The following is a 15,096-nucleotide window of genomic DNA, read 5'->3' as shown; positions in this document are numbered from 1 at the left end:
ATCTAGAGACTGTGTGTCATGCTGCGTCATAGTCTTTAATATTGAAATACGTACGCCTCTTGAGCAGAATCAGGAAGTCCGCTTTAAAAGCCATGCAGGAAAATTGCTTTAGTATCAGTGAAATACTTTGGTTTTACATTTCCACATCTGAAACCTTGCTAGAATTTGGGAAGTGATTTCATTGTCTGCCACTTTAAAAGAGCATTATAAGAATGTTTTATTATCTTTAGTTAATGCATTTAAGTAATTGTGTGATGCAATTTAAAATCACGCATGTGGTGACCTGGAACTAGGTTGTTGCTGAAATACTACGTTTGTGACATGAGCTTCATCACAGATCGGCGTCTCTGTTTTCAGAAACTGTGTTAGCCTTGCCCCTGGACCTGTAGCAGTTCATGAGATAACCGTGTGAGCCATCAGGGATTTGATTACTACTTTAAGAAAATTGGTTTCCTTGCTATCTCCTGATATGTATGTTAAACTGTTGTAGAAGTCAGAGGTGATATTTGAGACTCCCACTGATACTGAGTGTGAGGTCTTCAATTAGGATCAAATGCTGTTAAAACTTAAAGAATCTTGAAAACAACATGAGGCCTGGTACTCTTGTAGGGTTGTTAAGCGCATGCACAGTTACAACACTCCACTTGAATTCATATATAATTCTCTATAATTTTGCAGTTCAGAAACTTTAGTTAATTTTAAATGTTCTCTTTACACCTTCCTAGTTATGCTGTTTTGATCTTATCTGTTAGTTGTAAAATAACTAGTGTTTTGCATATTTGTTTGCCTTTTTCTCATTCCACAATCACATTATATTCATAGAACGGAATTTGTTAGGTTTGAACATGAACAGGAATTAAGAGAATAGATGAAGAGCATCAATCAGGTCTACAAACATGTTAAAAGCTTTAAATTATGCTGCTTTGCCTGTACTGAGACAAATGTTTTGTGGGTGATTAATGCAGTCTTTCCCATCCCCTGGCACTCATTCAGTGAGTAATGAATAATGTAATGTTACTTTGTACATAAATGCCGTTTTTATAAGCTCACTGTCTAAATATTTACTCCCCTAGGCACTTGCCAGTTTTTTTATATACCAAAGGTCAACAAGAATGAATTAATCATTCAGCATTAGTAATACAATTGAAAGGCCCAATAAGAAGTTAACGTATGCAGAGTGCATTGGAAGGTCTACTCAGAACCGTTGGACTACTCCTATCACAAATGGAAGCATTAGAGCCTGTACCTTGGATGTGTGTGTGTGTGTGTGTGTGTTTATCTACGGGTACGCCTCATTTAACACTGTCAGTGTGAAGTCAGCAAAGAACTCATCACACTGTTTTTGGATTATTTTCAATGGGCTCGCTTTTGTGAATGATCCAAGTATCAGACTAGAAACTCATGGAGAGTCAAAAGGATAAAATGTGCTTGGTAGTGTTCGTTTATGATGACTTTTTAGAAAAATAAGTTGATTTTAGTTTATAAAGGAAGATGGTTATTTGAAAGATCTGGTTGCAGACAGACTCTTAGGGTCAGAAATGGGTTCATTCTGTGGCCAAAGAAGTCATTTTAACCCCTGGCAAATCAGAGTTCACCAGAACTGGGCGAGAAAGAAGAATAAAAAGCTTTTCCTTCAAGGTAACAGATGAGGGGTCGAGCTTCTAAAACCTATCCTCACGAGTTAGTGCCCAGCGTGCTGTGAAAAATGCAACAGAGGATTGTTAGAGGGAAAAAGGCCACGTGCCAGCCCTTGCGGGGCTCCCTGCCCTTCTCCTCGATTCAGTCTCTGAGGCGCGTTTGCTGGTGGAGAGCAGTCTGGTGGCCAGCACAGGGTGACGGAGTCCAGAGCAGCTGGAACACTCTCACAAAGAATCACAGAGACAGTCTGACGCATTTTGTTTTCTGAAGGTTGTTTTTTTGGCCTCACCATGTGCCACACGTTGGGATCTTAGTTCCCCAACCAGGGATCGAACCCTTGCCCCTGCAGTGGAAGCCCAAAGTCTTAGCCACTGGACTGCCAGGGAAGGCCTGAATTTGATGCATTGATGCATGGGATTGAAATAAAGAGGGTGCCCACCAGTATTTAAACCCAACATATCATTTAAGAAGGAACATTCACTCAGGAAGGCGTTACAAGGTTGATCAAATTGATGTAAGCTCGGACTTGACAGGAGTAGTGTGACTTGTCTTATTTTCTGAAATTCTGCAGAAAACCCGAGTCGTTAAACCGTAGGTGTTGGAGAGCCGTGCATGATGTTAGGTGCACGTGCCTGTTTCATATAGTATGTGTTACTGTTTGGGCTTGGCAATTAAAAGTTCGTTTTAACAAATTTGCTCCCAGGTCTTCCAGAAGGAGCTGGGGAAGAGGACCAGCAGTGTGCAGGCGCTGAAGCGCTCAGCCCGGGAGCTCATAGAGGGCAACCAGGATGACTCCTCGTGGGTCAGGGTCCAGGTACAGGAGCTGAGTACACGCTGGGAGACCGTGTGCGCCCTGTCCATCTCCAAGCAGAGCCGCCTCGAGGCTGCCCTGCGCCAGGTAAAGTCCTGCGCTCACACCGCCAGCGGTGCCCCCCTTGTCTCGGCTGGGATACTCAAGGGAGGAAGTTCTTAGAGCATCCTTCCATACCTTCTCCCACGTACCATCTCCTCTTTGAAGAATTTCAGTGACTCACAGAGTGAGGTTTTCTAATCTTCCCATAAAACTGCTGGTGGAGCCTTTTTTCAGCAAAAACATTAAGATGGGCTGCCATTCCCTGCAAATCAGATAGTTAAAATGGTGAACTGTTCTTCCTACAGGCATTTCCAACACATTTTCCTACATTTGTAAAATGCAGCACCATGTATCTTTCTCTTTTTCCTGGGAATCATGGATATAATGAATCAGTTTAAATGTAAGACTTTTTTTTTTTTTTTTTCCATGGAGAGGAAGATTTGACTCTACTAACAAGCGTATTTGCAAATCTCTTTTGGGCACATGTGCACCCTTAGGCGGAGGAGTTCCACTCGGTGGTCCACGCCCTCCTGGAGTGGCTGGCGGAAGCCGAGCAGACGCTTCGTTTCCATGGTGTCCTCCCAGACGATGAAGATGCTCTCCGGACTCTCATCGACCAGCATAAAGTGAGTTACATGAATGCTCAGTAAAAAATAAGTGAGAAAGCCAAACAAAACAGAGAAAATGAATTCCTGATTGCAAATACCAGCTGCGTGAGTATCTTCCTTTCTGAGAAGTAGTGTAAGATTTGGTACGTTTTTAGAATTTATCTGTATCTTCCATCCTTACATAGGTATGTCCGCAGGCACCTACCCACATGGATGTGTGGCTGTCTTATTATGCCTTCTTCATAGAAGGTGGATCTTGTAAGACTAGTTACTCAGAGGGGACCCTCCTATACCGTTGGTGGGAGTGTGAGTTGGTGCAGCCACTATGGAGAGCAGTGTGGAGGTGCCTCATAAAACTGAACACAGAGCCACCATATGATCCAGGAATCCTCCTCCTGGGCATACATCCAGACAAAACTGTAATTCAAAAAGACACATGCACCCCTATGTTCATAGCCGCACTGTCCACAATAGCCAAGGCATGGAAGCAACCTAAATGTCCACCGACAAATGAATGGATAAAGACGATGTGGTACATAAATATATATACAGTGGAATGTTACTCAGCCATAAAGAAGAAGGAAATAATGCTGTTATGCAGGAACATGGATGGACCGAGGAATTATCATACTAAATGAAGTCAGACAGAGAAAGACAAATATCATATGAAATCACTTATATGTGGAATCTAAAATATGATGCAAGTGAACTTACCTACAAAACAGTCTCATGGACGTAGAGAACAGGCTTGTGGTTTCCATGGAAAGGGGGAAGCTGGGAGGGGTGGATTGGACATGTATAGGATGGATGAACCGCAGGGTCCTGTTGTACAGTACAGGGAAGTATATTCAATATCCTGGGATAATCCATAATGGAAAAGAATATAGAAATATGTATCTGTATAGCTGAGTCACTTTGCTGTACAACAGAAATTAACACAACATTGTAAATCAAGTATACTTCACTATAAAAAATAAATTAAAAAATATAGTCACTCTTGTTTTTCTGTCTCCAGGAAGCACATTTTTTCTAGGGGGCTATGTGGCTCCTGAGCAAAATTGATCAATTTTGTTGCACTTAGATACACATTTGAAAGATGAAATGTCCTTTTCTGAGCAGTATAACATCTATAAAATTATGCCATTAGAATTGTAAATTAATAATTTTTACCTTTGTAAGAAAGACAAGTAGTTTAATAACTGGTCTTGAAATTTTATTTTTAAGCCTCTGCAATTCTGTTCTTAATCAAGAGCTACTTTAAATTCTTTTGCAAAGTGACTTATATTGCAACTTATAGATTAAAATGGTTTATGTAAGTAGACATACTATTAAATAACTAACCAAATAAAATTCTGACCGAAGTTTTCAGGTCAAGATTTTTCCTGTGATAATACATAGGACTCACAAAACCCTTATGAGAATGGTCCAGAGAGCTCTTCAACAGATTATTTTCTAATCTTTGATTCTAAAAATGAGGAATTTGCAGTGCTAATAGTGTTATATTTTCCGCCTGGGATATAGTGTTCATTAATTGTCTTAAAATTAAGTATCTTGAGGGTTTTTTCTGTTTTTTAACTGAAGTATAATTGATTTACAGTGTTGTATTAATTTTATAAATAAATATGTACATTGTATAATTTACATACACACACACACACACATACATACAGTCTTTTTTACATTCTTTTGCATTATGGGTCATCCCCGGATACTGAATATAATTCCCTGTACTACACGATAGGACCTTGCTGTTTCTCGTCCTATGTATAAAAGCTTGCCTTGGCTGACCTCAACTTCCCACTCCATCCCTCGCCCAGCCCCCTCCCTTTTGGCACCCGCAAGTCTGCTCTGTGTCCCTGGGTTTGTTTCTGTTTCATAAATAAGTTCTTTTGTGTCACAGTTGAGGTTCCTCATGTAAGTGGTATCGTGTGGTATTGGTCTTTCTCTGACTTCTCTTAGTATGATCATCTCTAGGTCCATCCACATCACTGCAGAGGGTATGATCTCATTCTTTGGCTGAGTGATGTTCCATTCAATATATGTGCCACATCTTCTTTGTTCCCCCATCTGTTGATGGACAGGATCTGTTGGTGGAATCTAGGTGGCTTCCTTGTCTTGGCTATTGTGAATATGCTGCTGTGAACACAGGGGTGCATGGGTCTTTGTGAATTAGAGTTTGGTCTGGATATATTCCCAGGAGTATGATTGCTGGATCATATGGTAATTCTATTTTTAGTTTCTGAAGAACTTCCATACTGTTCGCCATAGTGGCTACCAACTTATATTCCCACCAACAGTGTGGGAAGGTTCCCTTTTCCCCACACCCTCTCCAGAATTTGTCATTTGTAGACTTTTTAATGATGGCCATTCTAACCAGAGTGAGGTGGTACCTCATTGTAGTTTTGATTTGCATTTCTCTCATAATTAGTGATGTTGAGCATCTTTTCATGTGCCTGTTGCCTATTTCAATGTATTGATAGTATTAATGTCAGCATTTCCTGTGAATTGTAAAGGATCTTTTTAATAACCATTGAGTAACCTTGTGTTTGTTGGAAACACATCAGTAATTCCAGTGTAGAACAGATGACATCATGTATGGTGACTGCTTATTTTCATCACTATACTCACTCTCTCAGTGATGGTTTGCCTACCCTGTAGCAATGAAATATTGCCATGTTATTCATAAAAGGGATGTGAGCTTGTATAACCTTATCTGGAGGAAGCAAATGCTGCATGCACTTTTTCAAGTTGAAGCTAGACGGTATAAGTAGGAAAATGACATCACGTTTGCCATCCTTGTTTGACTCAGTTCAGCATTATGAAGATCTGCTCTGTGTTACCACATGCTGACCGTCAGCTGCGTTGGGCTCCACTGACGTGCTGGGGTTTGGGTGTCAGAGTGTCTCCTGAAGCCCCGGGTACACAAGTGCCCTGCAGGACGACGCCCACTGTGGCGTCACCACCTTCACAGCGGGGCCAGGAAGCCCTCAGAAACACAGGGAGGCTGGCAGCCAGGCTGGGGTAGTGGTTTTAACAACAGATTCCTTTTAAATATTTTTAAATTAGCATACAGTTACATGCAGTATTACATTTATAACAATATTACAGTAACATTGTTCTTTCTTTTCCATTTCCTTTGTTTCCCTTCACACATTCACCAATAGAAGGCAAACAGAATCCTTAATTTCTTGGACTAGAGCCCTCTCGGTAGAATCCAGTTTCTAAATTGGCAGGGTTTCCCACATGACCACAAGCCACCAAGCAGCACTCAGACGGGCCTGGAGGAGCCCGGGACGCTGTGTTGGCTGGCACCTGGTCCACACCGTTCCATGGGGCCCGGTTTGCAGTGTGGGAGCGGTTAAACGTGCATGATTGGGTCAGCTCCCCTCTGGAAGGGCACAGCTGCTCTTAACCTCTGCTTTTCTTCCTAGTAAAGTTTGTTTTCTTTCACCTTTAAATGAAAATTAAGATATTTTTAAAGTAGGTCCTGATATTTGAAAAGTGGGTCATTAGAGTCTGTGAGTCTGTTTCTGTTTTGTAAGTAAGTTCATTTGTTTATGATTACCAAGGGAAAGGGTGGGTGGAAGGATACACTAGGAGTCTCGGGTTAACATGTGCACACTCCTGTATATAAAGGAGGTACTCAACAAGAACCCACTGTACAGTCCAGGGCACTCCGCTCAGTACTCTGTAGCAACCTTTATGGGGAAAAAATGTGAAAAAGAATGGGTACGTGTATATATATAACTGAATCATTTTGCTGTGCACCTAAATCTAGCGCAGCGTTGCCAATCAACTGTACCCCAGTGTAAACTAAGTTACAGCAGGTCATGTTAGCAGAGTGACTGAGCCTTGACTCCCCCAGCATTTATTCAGCCACAGAGACACAGAATTGGATGAGACACTCTCTTGATCTTGTGCACCTTAACATCTAGTAGCTGTGCATGTAAATGGATTGTTTTATCAGAGCAAAATGCCAGCCTAGGACGCATCAGACAGCCACTCTGGAGGTTCGAAAGGAAAGGTCACTAGACATGCACGCCCGTGATTTGAGATGACCCCCTGGATACCGGGCGTGGGTAACACCGGTGCCGTCCATCCCCTCCCACTCTTGTCAGGGCAGGAATCGTTCTTGGTGTGCAGTCCAGATAGATCAGAGGGGTCAATGGGTGTTTGAAATTCAGTGCAGGGTTCGGGAGTCATGTCACATTTTTTAGGGCCAAGATTCTCATGTTTCATCCCCACTGTCTGAGTTCTGTGATCCATGAATCTACAGGTACAGTTCTCATGGCCAAAAGTAAAGCATGTGAGATATTTGTAAGCAGGTTGGTTTGACTGCCTCCAGACCTGTTGAAGTTTGTGCATCCTGCCGAAGCTGAGGATGGCTCTCTTTACCGGACTTTGAGATGGGCACTTCTCCCAGAGCCCAGCCCTGTCAGACCACTTGCTCTAGCCTCTCGGGCCTGCTTCCCGCCTGGATGCTGGGGCTTCTCTGCTGCAGCCCAGACCTTCCCAGTTCCCGGCCAGCCCGCTCTCTTCCTTGGCACTCTTTGGATACACATTCCTGTCATTCCTGGCACAGTGAATGCTGCTTTAAACACTAACCCCCTTGTGTTATTTGCTAGAACATATTTTTTTTCAGTCCATATTGTTTCTGTCTCTGGTTTAGGCCCAGTCCCAATTCTCCTCTCTGTGAATATAATAATTATAATATATTCAAATTCAGGAGCGTGTTTTTTGTATCATGTGTTTGTAAAGCATGAGATGGTATCCTGCAGTTGGATTTTGAGAGTGGGTTAGAAGATGCCTTTTCCGATTTCTGTTCCTCCCCTCTCTCAGTTCCTCGTCAGTGAACGATTTCCAGCTGTGAATAAATCGATTTAAGTTCTTGCTTGCTGGTTTAGCTCTGAGAGTCCAGTGGGCACTGCCTGAGTTTTGGTTTCAGCCTGTGCACCTTTGTTTCTGCCGCAGGAGTTCATGAAGAGACTGGAGGAGAAGCGCGCCGCCCTCAACAAAGCCACCGGCATGGGGGACGCCATCCTCGCCATCTGCCACCCCGACTCCATCACCACCATTAAGCACTGGATAACCATCATCCGGGCCAGATTCGAGGAGGTGAGTGAGCCGCAGGCCGTGTGTAGGGCAGCGGGAGCTGTGAGAGTCAGGGCGAGGGGCTGTGCACACTTGGGCAATTGATGATGCCTTTAAGGCTGTGGGAACCTGGAGGCTTGCACCCTTTGTGAGACCATTCCTCTGGGTATTACGTGTCTCTGCCACCCACTTTTCTTGAAGAAGTTACAGGCGTTCTGCAGCTGTGTCCCTGAAACATGAAAAGACAAATACTTGGTTCACTGTAGAACTTTCTGTCCAACTCCACTTCATATCTGCAGAATAGGTTTTTCAGAACCATCTATGCTTATGGAAAGAATTGCACACACAAGTGAATTCGTTTTGTATTTAAGATCTTAGCTATTTTTATTTCCATCCTGCACTCCGTGGAGTTAGCATGCATGATCCTTCAGGGGATGCCAGTTCGAACTTAAATTAGAAGGCAAGGGAAGCCTGGGTGATTGATGGCCATCTTCCCTTCTGAGGGTGACCAGTGTTGTAAAAGGTTCCCATATCCTGCACCAGCTGGGTCTCGGGACCATTGATGGAATCTTGAAAGACTGGAAGAGTTACGAGTCTAGCCCAGGGTGATCCTGATACACGTTTCAATTTTGTGTACTTAACACCCGTGAAATCATGCCCTATGATGGAAGGGAGTGGGAGCAAGGTCTGTTTGTCCATCAGGTGCTGGCCTGGGCAAAGCAGCACCAGAAGAGATTGGCCGGCGCCCTGGCTGGGCTCATCGCAAAGCAGGAGCTGCTGGAAGCCCTGCTGGCCTGGCTGCAGTGGGCCGAAACCACGCTGAGCGACAGGGACAAGGAGGTCATCCCCCAGGAGATCGAAGAGGTGAAAGCCCTCATCGCAGAGCACCAGGTAACAGACGTCACCCCAGCCCGCCTTCTCGGGCCTTCTCAGAAGAAGGCCGTGCTGCCTATTTCACTTCGTCAGCCCCTCCCCGCTGTGTCTGACTCCACCCCGGCCCTGGAGCTTCTCTCGCTTTGCTGGGGTCTCCTCCCCTTTTTGGACGCTCCTTCTCTTGGCCCCATCAGGGCACCCCCCTCGGATGGGTTCTCCCTACCGGCCACCCCTGCTCCCTTAGCGGGCAGCTCTCCCTGCATTTTGTCCCCAGGTCCACCCCTCCCCTCCTGCACCCCCATAGCCTCCTCACCTCTCTTGTTCACTGGTCCACGTTTGCATCTTCTACTGTCTGCTCTCAGCATCTCACAAGAAGCCTGCCAGTCCTTCAGACACATCTCATCTCAATGGGAACATACGGTCTCACTCAAAAAAGTTTCAGGTTCGGAAATGATGGGCATCCCACTGACCTACTGTTTGCTCACTCATTTCTTTAATATGCATTTATGAAGATCACTGAGTGTCAGATTACTTGGCTAAGCAATTAGCAGTGCGATCGTATTTTCATAGAAGTGTAAGATTTCAGTGCCTGTGCGGCCCTGAAGCGTCTCTGGCATCTGCAGTGTTAAAGTGATCAGCGTTCTGCAGTGTGATGGACATTCCGCAAATGTGCTTCTTCACTTTTCTCACTTTTGTCTGCTTCCTCCTTTTCCCATCGTTTTTACCAGTCTCTGCCTTTGCCACAGATTTCGTATACAGGGACACATGGTCAATCGTGATCATAAGCCCAAGGAGCTCAGACAAATGGCAAGATAGTCGGACCTTTTAAATATAAACGAGCCCGGAGGGCCCTCACTGGTGGAGCCCATTTATTAATAGGGATATTTGAGGTGTTTCCACATTTAATGTGAATGCTTTCTGTCACTGTATATCAAAGACACTTCAGATATGTAGGTGAGATGTGTCCCTAGACAGCCCAGCTGACTCGTTGCTGAGCAAACAGATACTCACTTTGAGATTCTTCAGGGGGAGCCGGGAGGCTTGGTCCTGGCTGCTCACAGACAGGTTGTGTTCTTCCTACAGCTGCTCCCAGGGTGGTCTTCAAACGAAAACAAATTGCTTTTGAAACACTGTTCTTACTACCTATAACACTTTGTAGTCTTTAGAAGCAAGTGCTGTGTTATGGTGGTTAGATTTTTTTTCCCCCTAGATAAAACACGCATTTTGTTCTTTTTCCAGAAATCGTAGTGTGGTCTTTTTATCCTCTCTCTTTTTAATTCATTTCTAAATATAGCGTTCACTGATGAACTTGTATTTAGTTGATATCACTGCTTTCTTTCAGACCTTCATGGAGGAAATGACCAGAAAGCAGCCTGACGTGGACAAAGTCACCAAGACCTACAAGAGGAGGGCAGCAGACCCTTCCTCCTTGCAGTCCCACATCCCAGTCTTGGAGAAGGGGCGAGCAGGACGTAAGCGGGGCCGTTTCTTTAAAATGAGGATGGTTATACAAGAAGTTAACTTCCTTTTATTTTGAGTTATGGTTTGACGTTGGGACTTCTCTGGTGGCTCAGATGGTAAAGCATCTGCCTACAATGTGGGAGACCCAAGTTCAATCCCCGGGTCAGGAACATCTCCTGGAGAAGGAAATGGCACCCCACTCCAGTACTCTTGCCTGGAAAATCCCATGGACGGAGGAGCCTGGTAGGTTACAGTCCATGGGGTCGTAGAGAGTCAGACACAACTGAGCAACTTCACTTTCCTCTCACTCTGACATTTTGGAGGCATAGGTGATTCTACACAAGCTCTCAATAACAAAAAGTTTTCTTGAAAGAAAACACGGGCTATGTATTATAGCAACTTATTTTAAAATAAAAAGGTAAATCCAGGTTTCTGTGTGTAACCTTATTTGCTTGAAGTATATCTTTAAGATTAGGCAGAAGAAATTAGAAAGATTTGCAACAAGAACAGAAATCATCACCTCCTTTGAAATGACTTGTTCTGCTTCTAGTATGTAAATAACCTTCAAGTGGAATGGAATAGGAATGACCGTGACCTAACTGTTCACTAGTAACCAGTAATCTGATTGATTTTGCTCATGGTCATATGACTTCAGGCTCTATTTACTGACTTCCCAGCCTGTCTTGACCCAACAAAATGACATCAAATTCAGTAATAGCTTGGATAAGATTTAGAAGACACACAATTTATACCAATTTGTTGATTTTCTGAATGCTGTATTAGTAAAAAAAAGAAAAGAAAGAAAAGAAAGAAAAAATGGTTCTGGGTCTGCCATGGTAAGAAAGTGGTTAGGGACTCCGCACAGACTCTTGGCTGTCCTGTGCCGAACACCTCCCCCCCACCAGCTGGATCATGCAACCTTGGATGTGTTATCTAAACCCTTTCTGAACCTCAGTTTTCCCGCCTGTAAAAGGGGAGGATTATAACCTTCTTGGGCTGTTGGTGAGGATTTAATTTAACTGCTGTGTGTGAAGTGTTTAGCGTACTTCCTGGACCATTGTTAAATATTAGCTCATTAAATTATGAGCTAATATTAAATTAGCTTTTTAATTTAATATTTAAAATTTAAAATTTAATTTAATTTTAAATTAAATTAAAAATGCTCATTAAATATTAGCTATTGATATCTCTGTACAGCCCCATGGGGGTTAGGAAATCTAGGCAAATCTCAGCTTGGACTCTACCTTCTGATGTAAGCTGAGGCCAGTGATGTATTTTTCCAGCTCACATCGAGCATTTTAGTTGGATCAGGGAGCTCTGTGATGTTATAGAAGCCTGTAAGTGATAGAAAGAGGGCGGAAGCTCGAGGAGGGTGGTGAGTTGGGGCGTGAGCCAGTGTGTGGGGCTCAGCCTTAGCAGGAAGCGGGCCTGCCTCACACCGGGTGGTCGGGTGGGGCTGTCGGGGGTCTCACTCACTGCGTTGCCCCCGGCACCGCCTGCCCGCACCTGCCATCCTCGGGGCCTTAGCCTCTCAGTCACAGCCAGGCTTCTGGAACCGAGTCACAGACAGCAGTGCCCTGATTAGGTAGCAAAGAGGAAGGTGGCAGGGTGCTTCTTTGGAACTCAAGTGGCACAGAATTTGGGTTGAAAAGTGTTTGAAGCGTCAGTGTATTGAGAGAGCATCCTAGTACTTCAGGGCTCCTGTCAAGACACGTTAAAATGCCTCTGTCTCTGAACAGTATGTGATCCCTGTTAAGTAAAACACACTTGGACCCTGATACCGCACTTCTCCTCAATCAGAGTTTCTACTCGTCACAGTCAGTAGTGAACTTGATTGACTCTGAATGAGAAGCGGGAGAGGTCAGACCTTAACGCCTTCCAAACCCCTGGAGACTTTGCCATCCTAATCAAGTTGTGTTTTAACAGGTAAACGCCTCCCAGCCCCAAGCTTCTATCCCTCTGGATCACAGACGCAAATTGAAACCAAAAATCCCAGGGTCAACTTACTGGTGAGCAAGTGGCAGCAAGTCTGGCTTCTCGCCTTAGAGAGGAGGAGGAAGCTGAACGACGCCTTGGACAGACTGGAGGAGGTGAGGGGCTCGTGTTGGGCTCCATATTGGCATTTGCCCCCATTCACCAGGACGCAGTGCCAAAATCTTGATTTTTTTCAACATTTCTGGTAATAGATAAACTCTTGATGTCAGAGTGCATATTTTATTAATATTTCTAAAATTAATGCTGCAAGTATGAATGTTTTTATGGCAAAAAAACCCCTGATAGATGGGTTTTGGATTTAAGGGATCAAAGTCAAAAACAGATACATTGTAACATAAATCAAAAGCTGCCGCCTTAGGAAAAGGTCTGGTTTGACACATTTGCTTCCAGCATCACCTAGCAACTGTAATCATTTATAATGCAGATCTTTTAATTATACATACTCTGATCTGAGGCTCTTAGAGTTTCAGATTCTGGAGTTGCTGAATGTTTAAAAGGTGGGAGTTGAGAGCGCCTGGTGGCGGAGAGCTCGAGGGGTTAAATGGGTCGTGCTGAGCTGGGCCTGCTCCCCAGGGGCACAGAGAAGGACTTTGCTGTTACCAAGAAATTCCCGTTTGACATTTTGAGTTTTGTTTCTTCTGCTAAGTAAAGAACAGAACAGTGGCAGTAATGAAATAAACTTTACAGGATAAGCATTGAGGCCCCCTTTGCAAGACGATGTCTGTCTTGGAAAGAACGATGTGTGTATATTGTCTAGATGACCATCAAAAATAGCGTTAATCATATTGTATAAGATAGAATTCTTGTCATCTAGAGCAGCAGTCCCCAACCTTTTTGGCACCAGGGATCGATTTCGTGGAAGAGAGTGTTTCCACAGACTGGGGTGGGGTGGGGGTGGTTTCAGAATGATTCAAGCACGGTACATTCCTTGTGCACTTGATTTCTGTTGTTATTGCACAAGCTCCACCTTAGCTCATCAAGCAGTGGATCCCAGAGACTGGGGGACCCTTGAATCTAGAGGCTCATTAAAAATAATGGTAATTCATATTATATAAGATACAATTTTTTTTTTCTAGAGGACCATTAAAAATAAGGTTCATATCATATAAGATAAAATTTTTGTTGTCTAGAGGATCGTTAGGAATCACACTCATGTTGTTTAAGATGTAATTTGAGCACAGTAGTGACTCAGCAAAATGCCTCTTGCCCTTTCAGCTTAGAGAATTTGCCAACTTTGACTTTGATGTCTGGCGCAAAAAGTACATGCGCTGGATGAACCACAAGAAATCTCGAGTGATGGACTTTTTCAGGAGGATCGATAAAGATCAAGATGGGAAAATAACCCGACAAGAATTTATTGACGGAATCCTTTCCTCAAGTAAGTCCCAAGATGAGGTGGCCAGAATGAATGTAGTTTTTTTTTTTTAAGAAAATGAGCACAGTTTAAGTTTTGGAGCCAGGAATCTTGTGTTACTTATAAGTAATTAGCATCACCTTTAAATTTGGCTTTGAAGTCTTTGCCCTCAAAAAACCAAGAAACCGTTCTTGGTGAAAATGTATGGCTTTGGAGGCAGGCACACTTACTGATTGTGTCGCCACAGATAAATGGCGGTGGGTAATCAGGTTGATAATTTTTAATTCTTAGATTGTGTTGCCTGGCATAGAATGGGCAGTCAGTAAATGCAAGGCAGTCCCTCTTTTTTGTTGTAGTTCACATTCTAATCTAATATTGTCATTAGTAGGAAATTACAAGGCTATAAAAATTCTTAAAGTACGTGCCCCCTTCTTGTTGACAAAATTAGTTTGATCCTGTGTTTGTGATTTCTTTGGCGGAGGTTACCGGAAACCATTCTCAAAGTAAATTTCATGTAAATTATTCCATAAGTGGTACTTGAACCATATGAAATTTGCTAATCTTAAATAGCTTTTAGCCTAGACAAATAGCCACTTCAAAGGATTCAAGTAGTAAATAAGGGTAAATTTAGGCCACATATCTAGTGATTGTGCTTATGTTACATAAATCAGGTTTTTCTCTTTTTAAAGATTTTATTATATTTGATCATGCTAATCATTTAACTGGCCACACTACAATTCAGATGTACAACCAAGAATGTCTCAAGGCAGAATTGACAAGTTAATGCTACTTACTTTTTTTTTAAGACTTAAAGGGGACTTCCCTGGTGGTTCATTGGCTAAAACCCTGCACTTCCGCTGCAGTGGTCATGGATTCAATTCCTTGTCAGGGAACTAAGATCCTCCAAAGGACCCACACGAGGAGGCAAAAACAAAAAAACCCACACAAATCTTTTTTGTAAAATTTTATTATAGGTGGAAGGTCTTATCAAATTTCATTGGGAGTAGAGTATACTGAGAATATCTTAATTATTAGTTGTATGTGGAATCTAAACAAAAAGTCGAACTCATAGAAACAGGGCAGGAAAGTGTTTGGCCGGGAGGTGGGGGAGAGGCTGGTATGAGGGTACAAATATCCAGAGATAAAATTAATAAGGCCTGAAAATGTAATGTATGACTATGGTTTATATATATATATATAAATAGGTTTGGTTATATATGTAT

The 15,096-nt window shown here is 43.1% G+C and overlaps 1 protein-coding gene across 20 annotated transcripts in view; it reads left to right on the top strand.

The window, feature by feature from the left end:
• Nucleotides 1-15,096, top strand: part of DST (dystonin) — a 514,655-nt gene that overhangs the window by 486,316 nt on the left and 13,243 nt on the right. For all 20 annotated transcript variants that reach the window (XM_055571805.1, XM_055571789.1, XM_055571786.1 and 17 more), the window contains 7 exons: nt 2,342-2,536; nt 2,989-3,117; nt 8,071-8,214; nt 8,893-9,081; nt 10,406-10,535; nt 12,451-12,614; nt 13,735-13,897. In XM_055571805.1, the coding sequence (XP_055427780.1) occupies nt 2,342-2,536; nt 2,989-3,117; nt 8,071-8,214; nt 8,893-9,081; nt 10,406-10,535; nt 12,451-12,614; nt 13,735-13,897 (1,114 nt within the window). The remainder of the gene's footprint in view (nt 1-2,341; nt 2,537-2,988; nt 3,118-8,070; nt 8,215-8,892; nt 9,082-10,405; nt 10,536-12,450; nt 12,615-13,734; nt 13,898-15,096) is intronic.

The sequence above is a fragment of the Bubalus kerabau genome, chromosome 3 (assembly GCF_029407905.1).
Source record: "Bubalus kerabau isolate K-KA32 ecotype Philippines breed swamp buffalo chromosome 3, PCC_UOA_SB_1v2, whole genome shotgun sequence".
Classification (NCBI taxonomy): Eukaryota; Metazoa; Chordata; class Mammalia; order Artiodactyla; family Bovidae; genus Bubalus; species Bubalus kerabau.
This window is presented reverse-complemented; position numbering and strand designations above follow the sequence as displayed.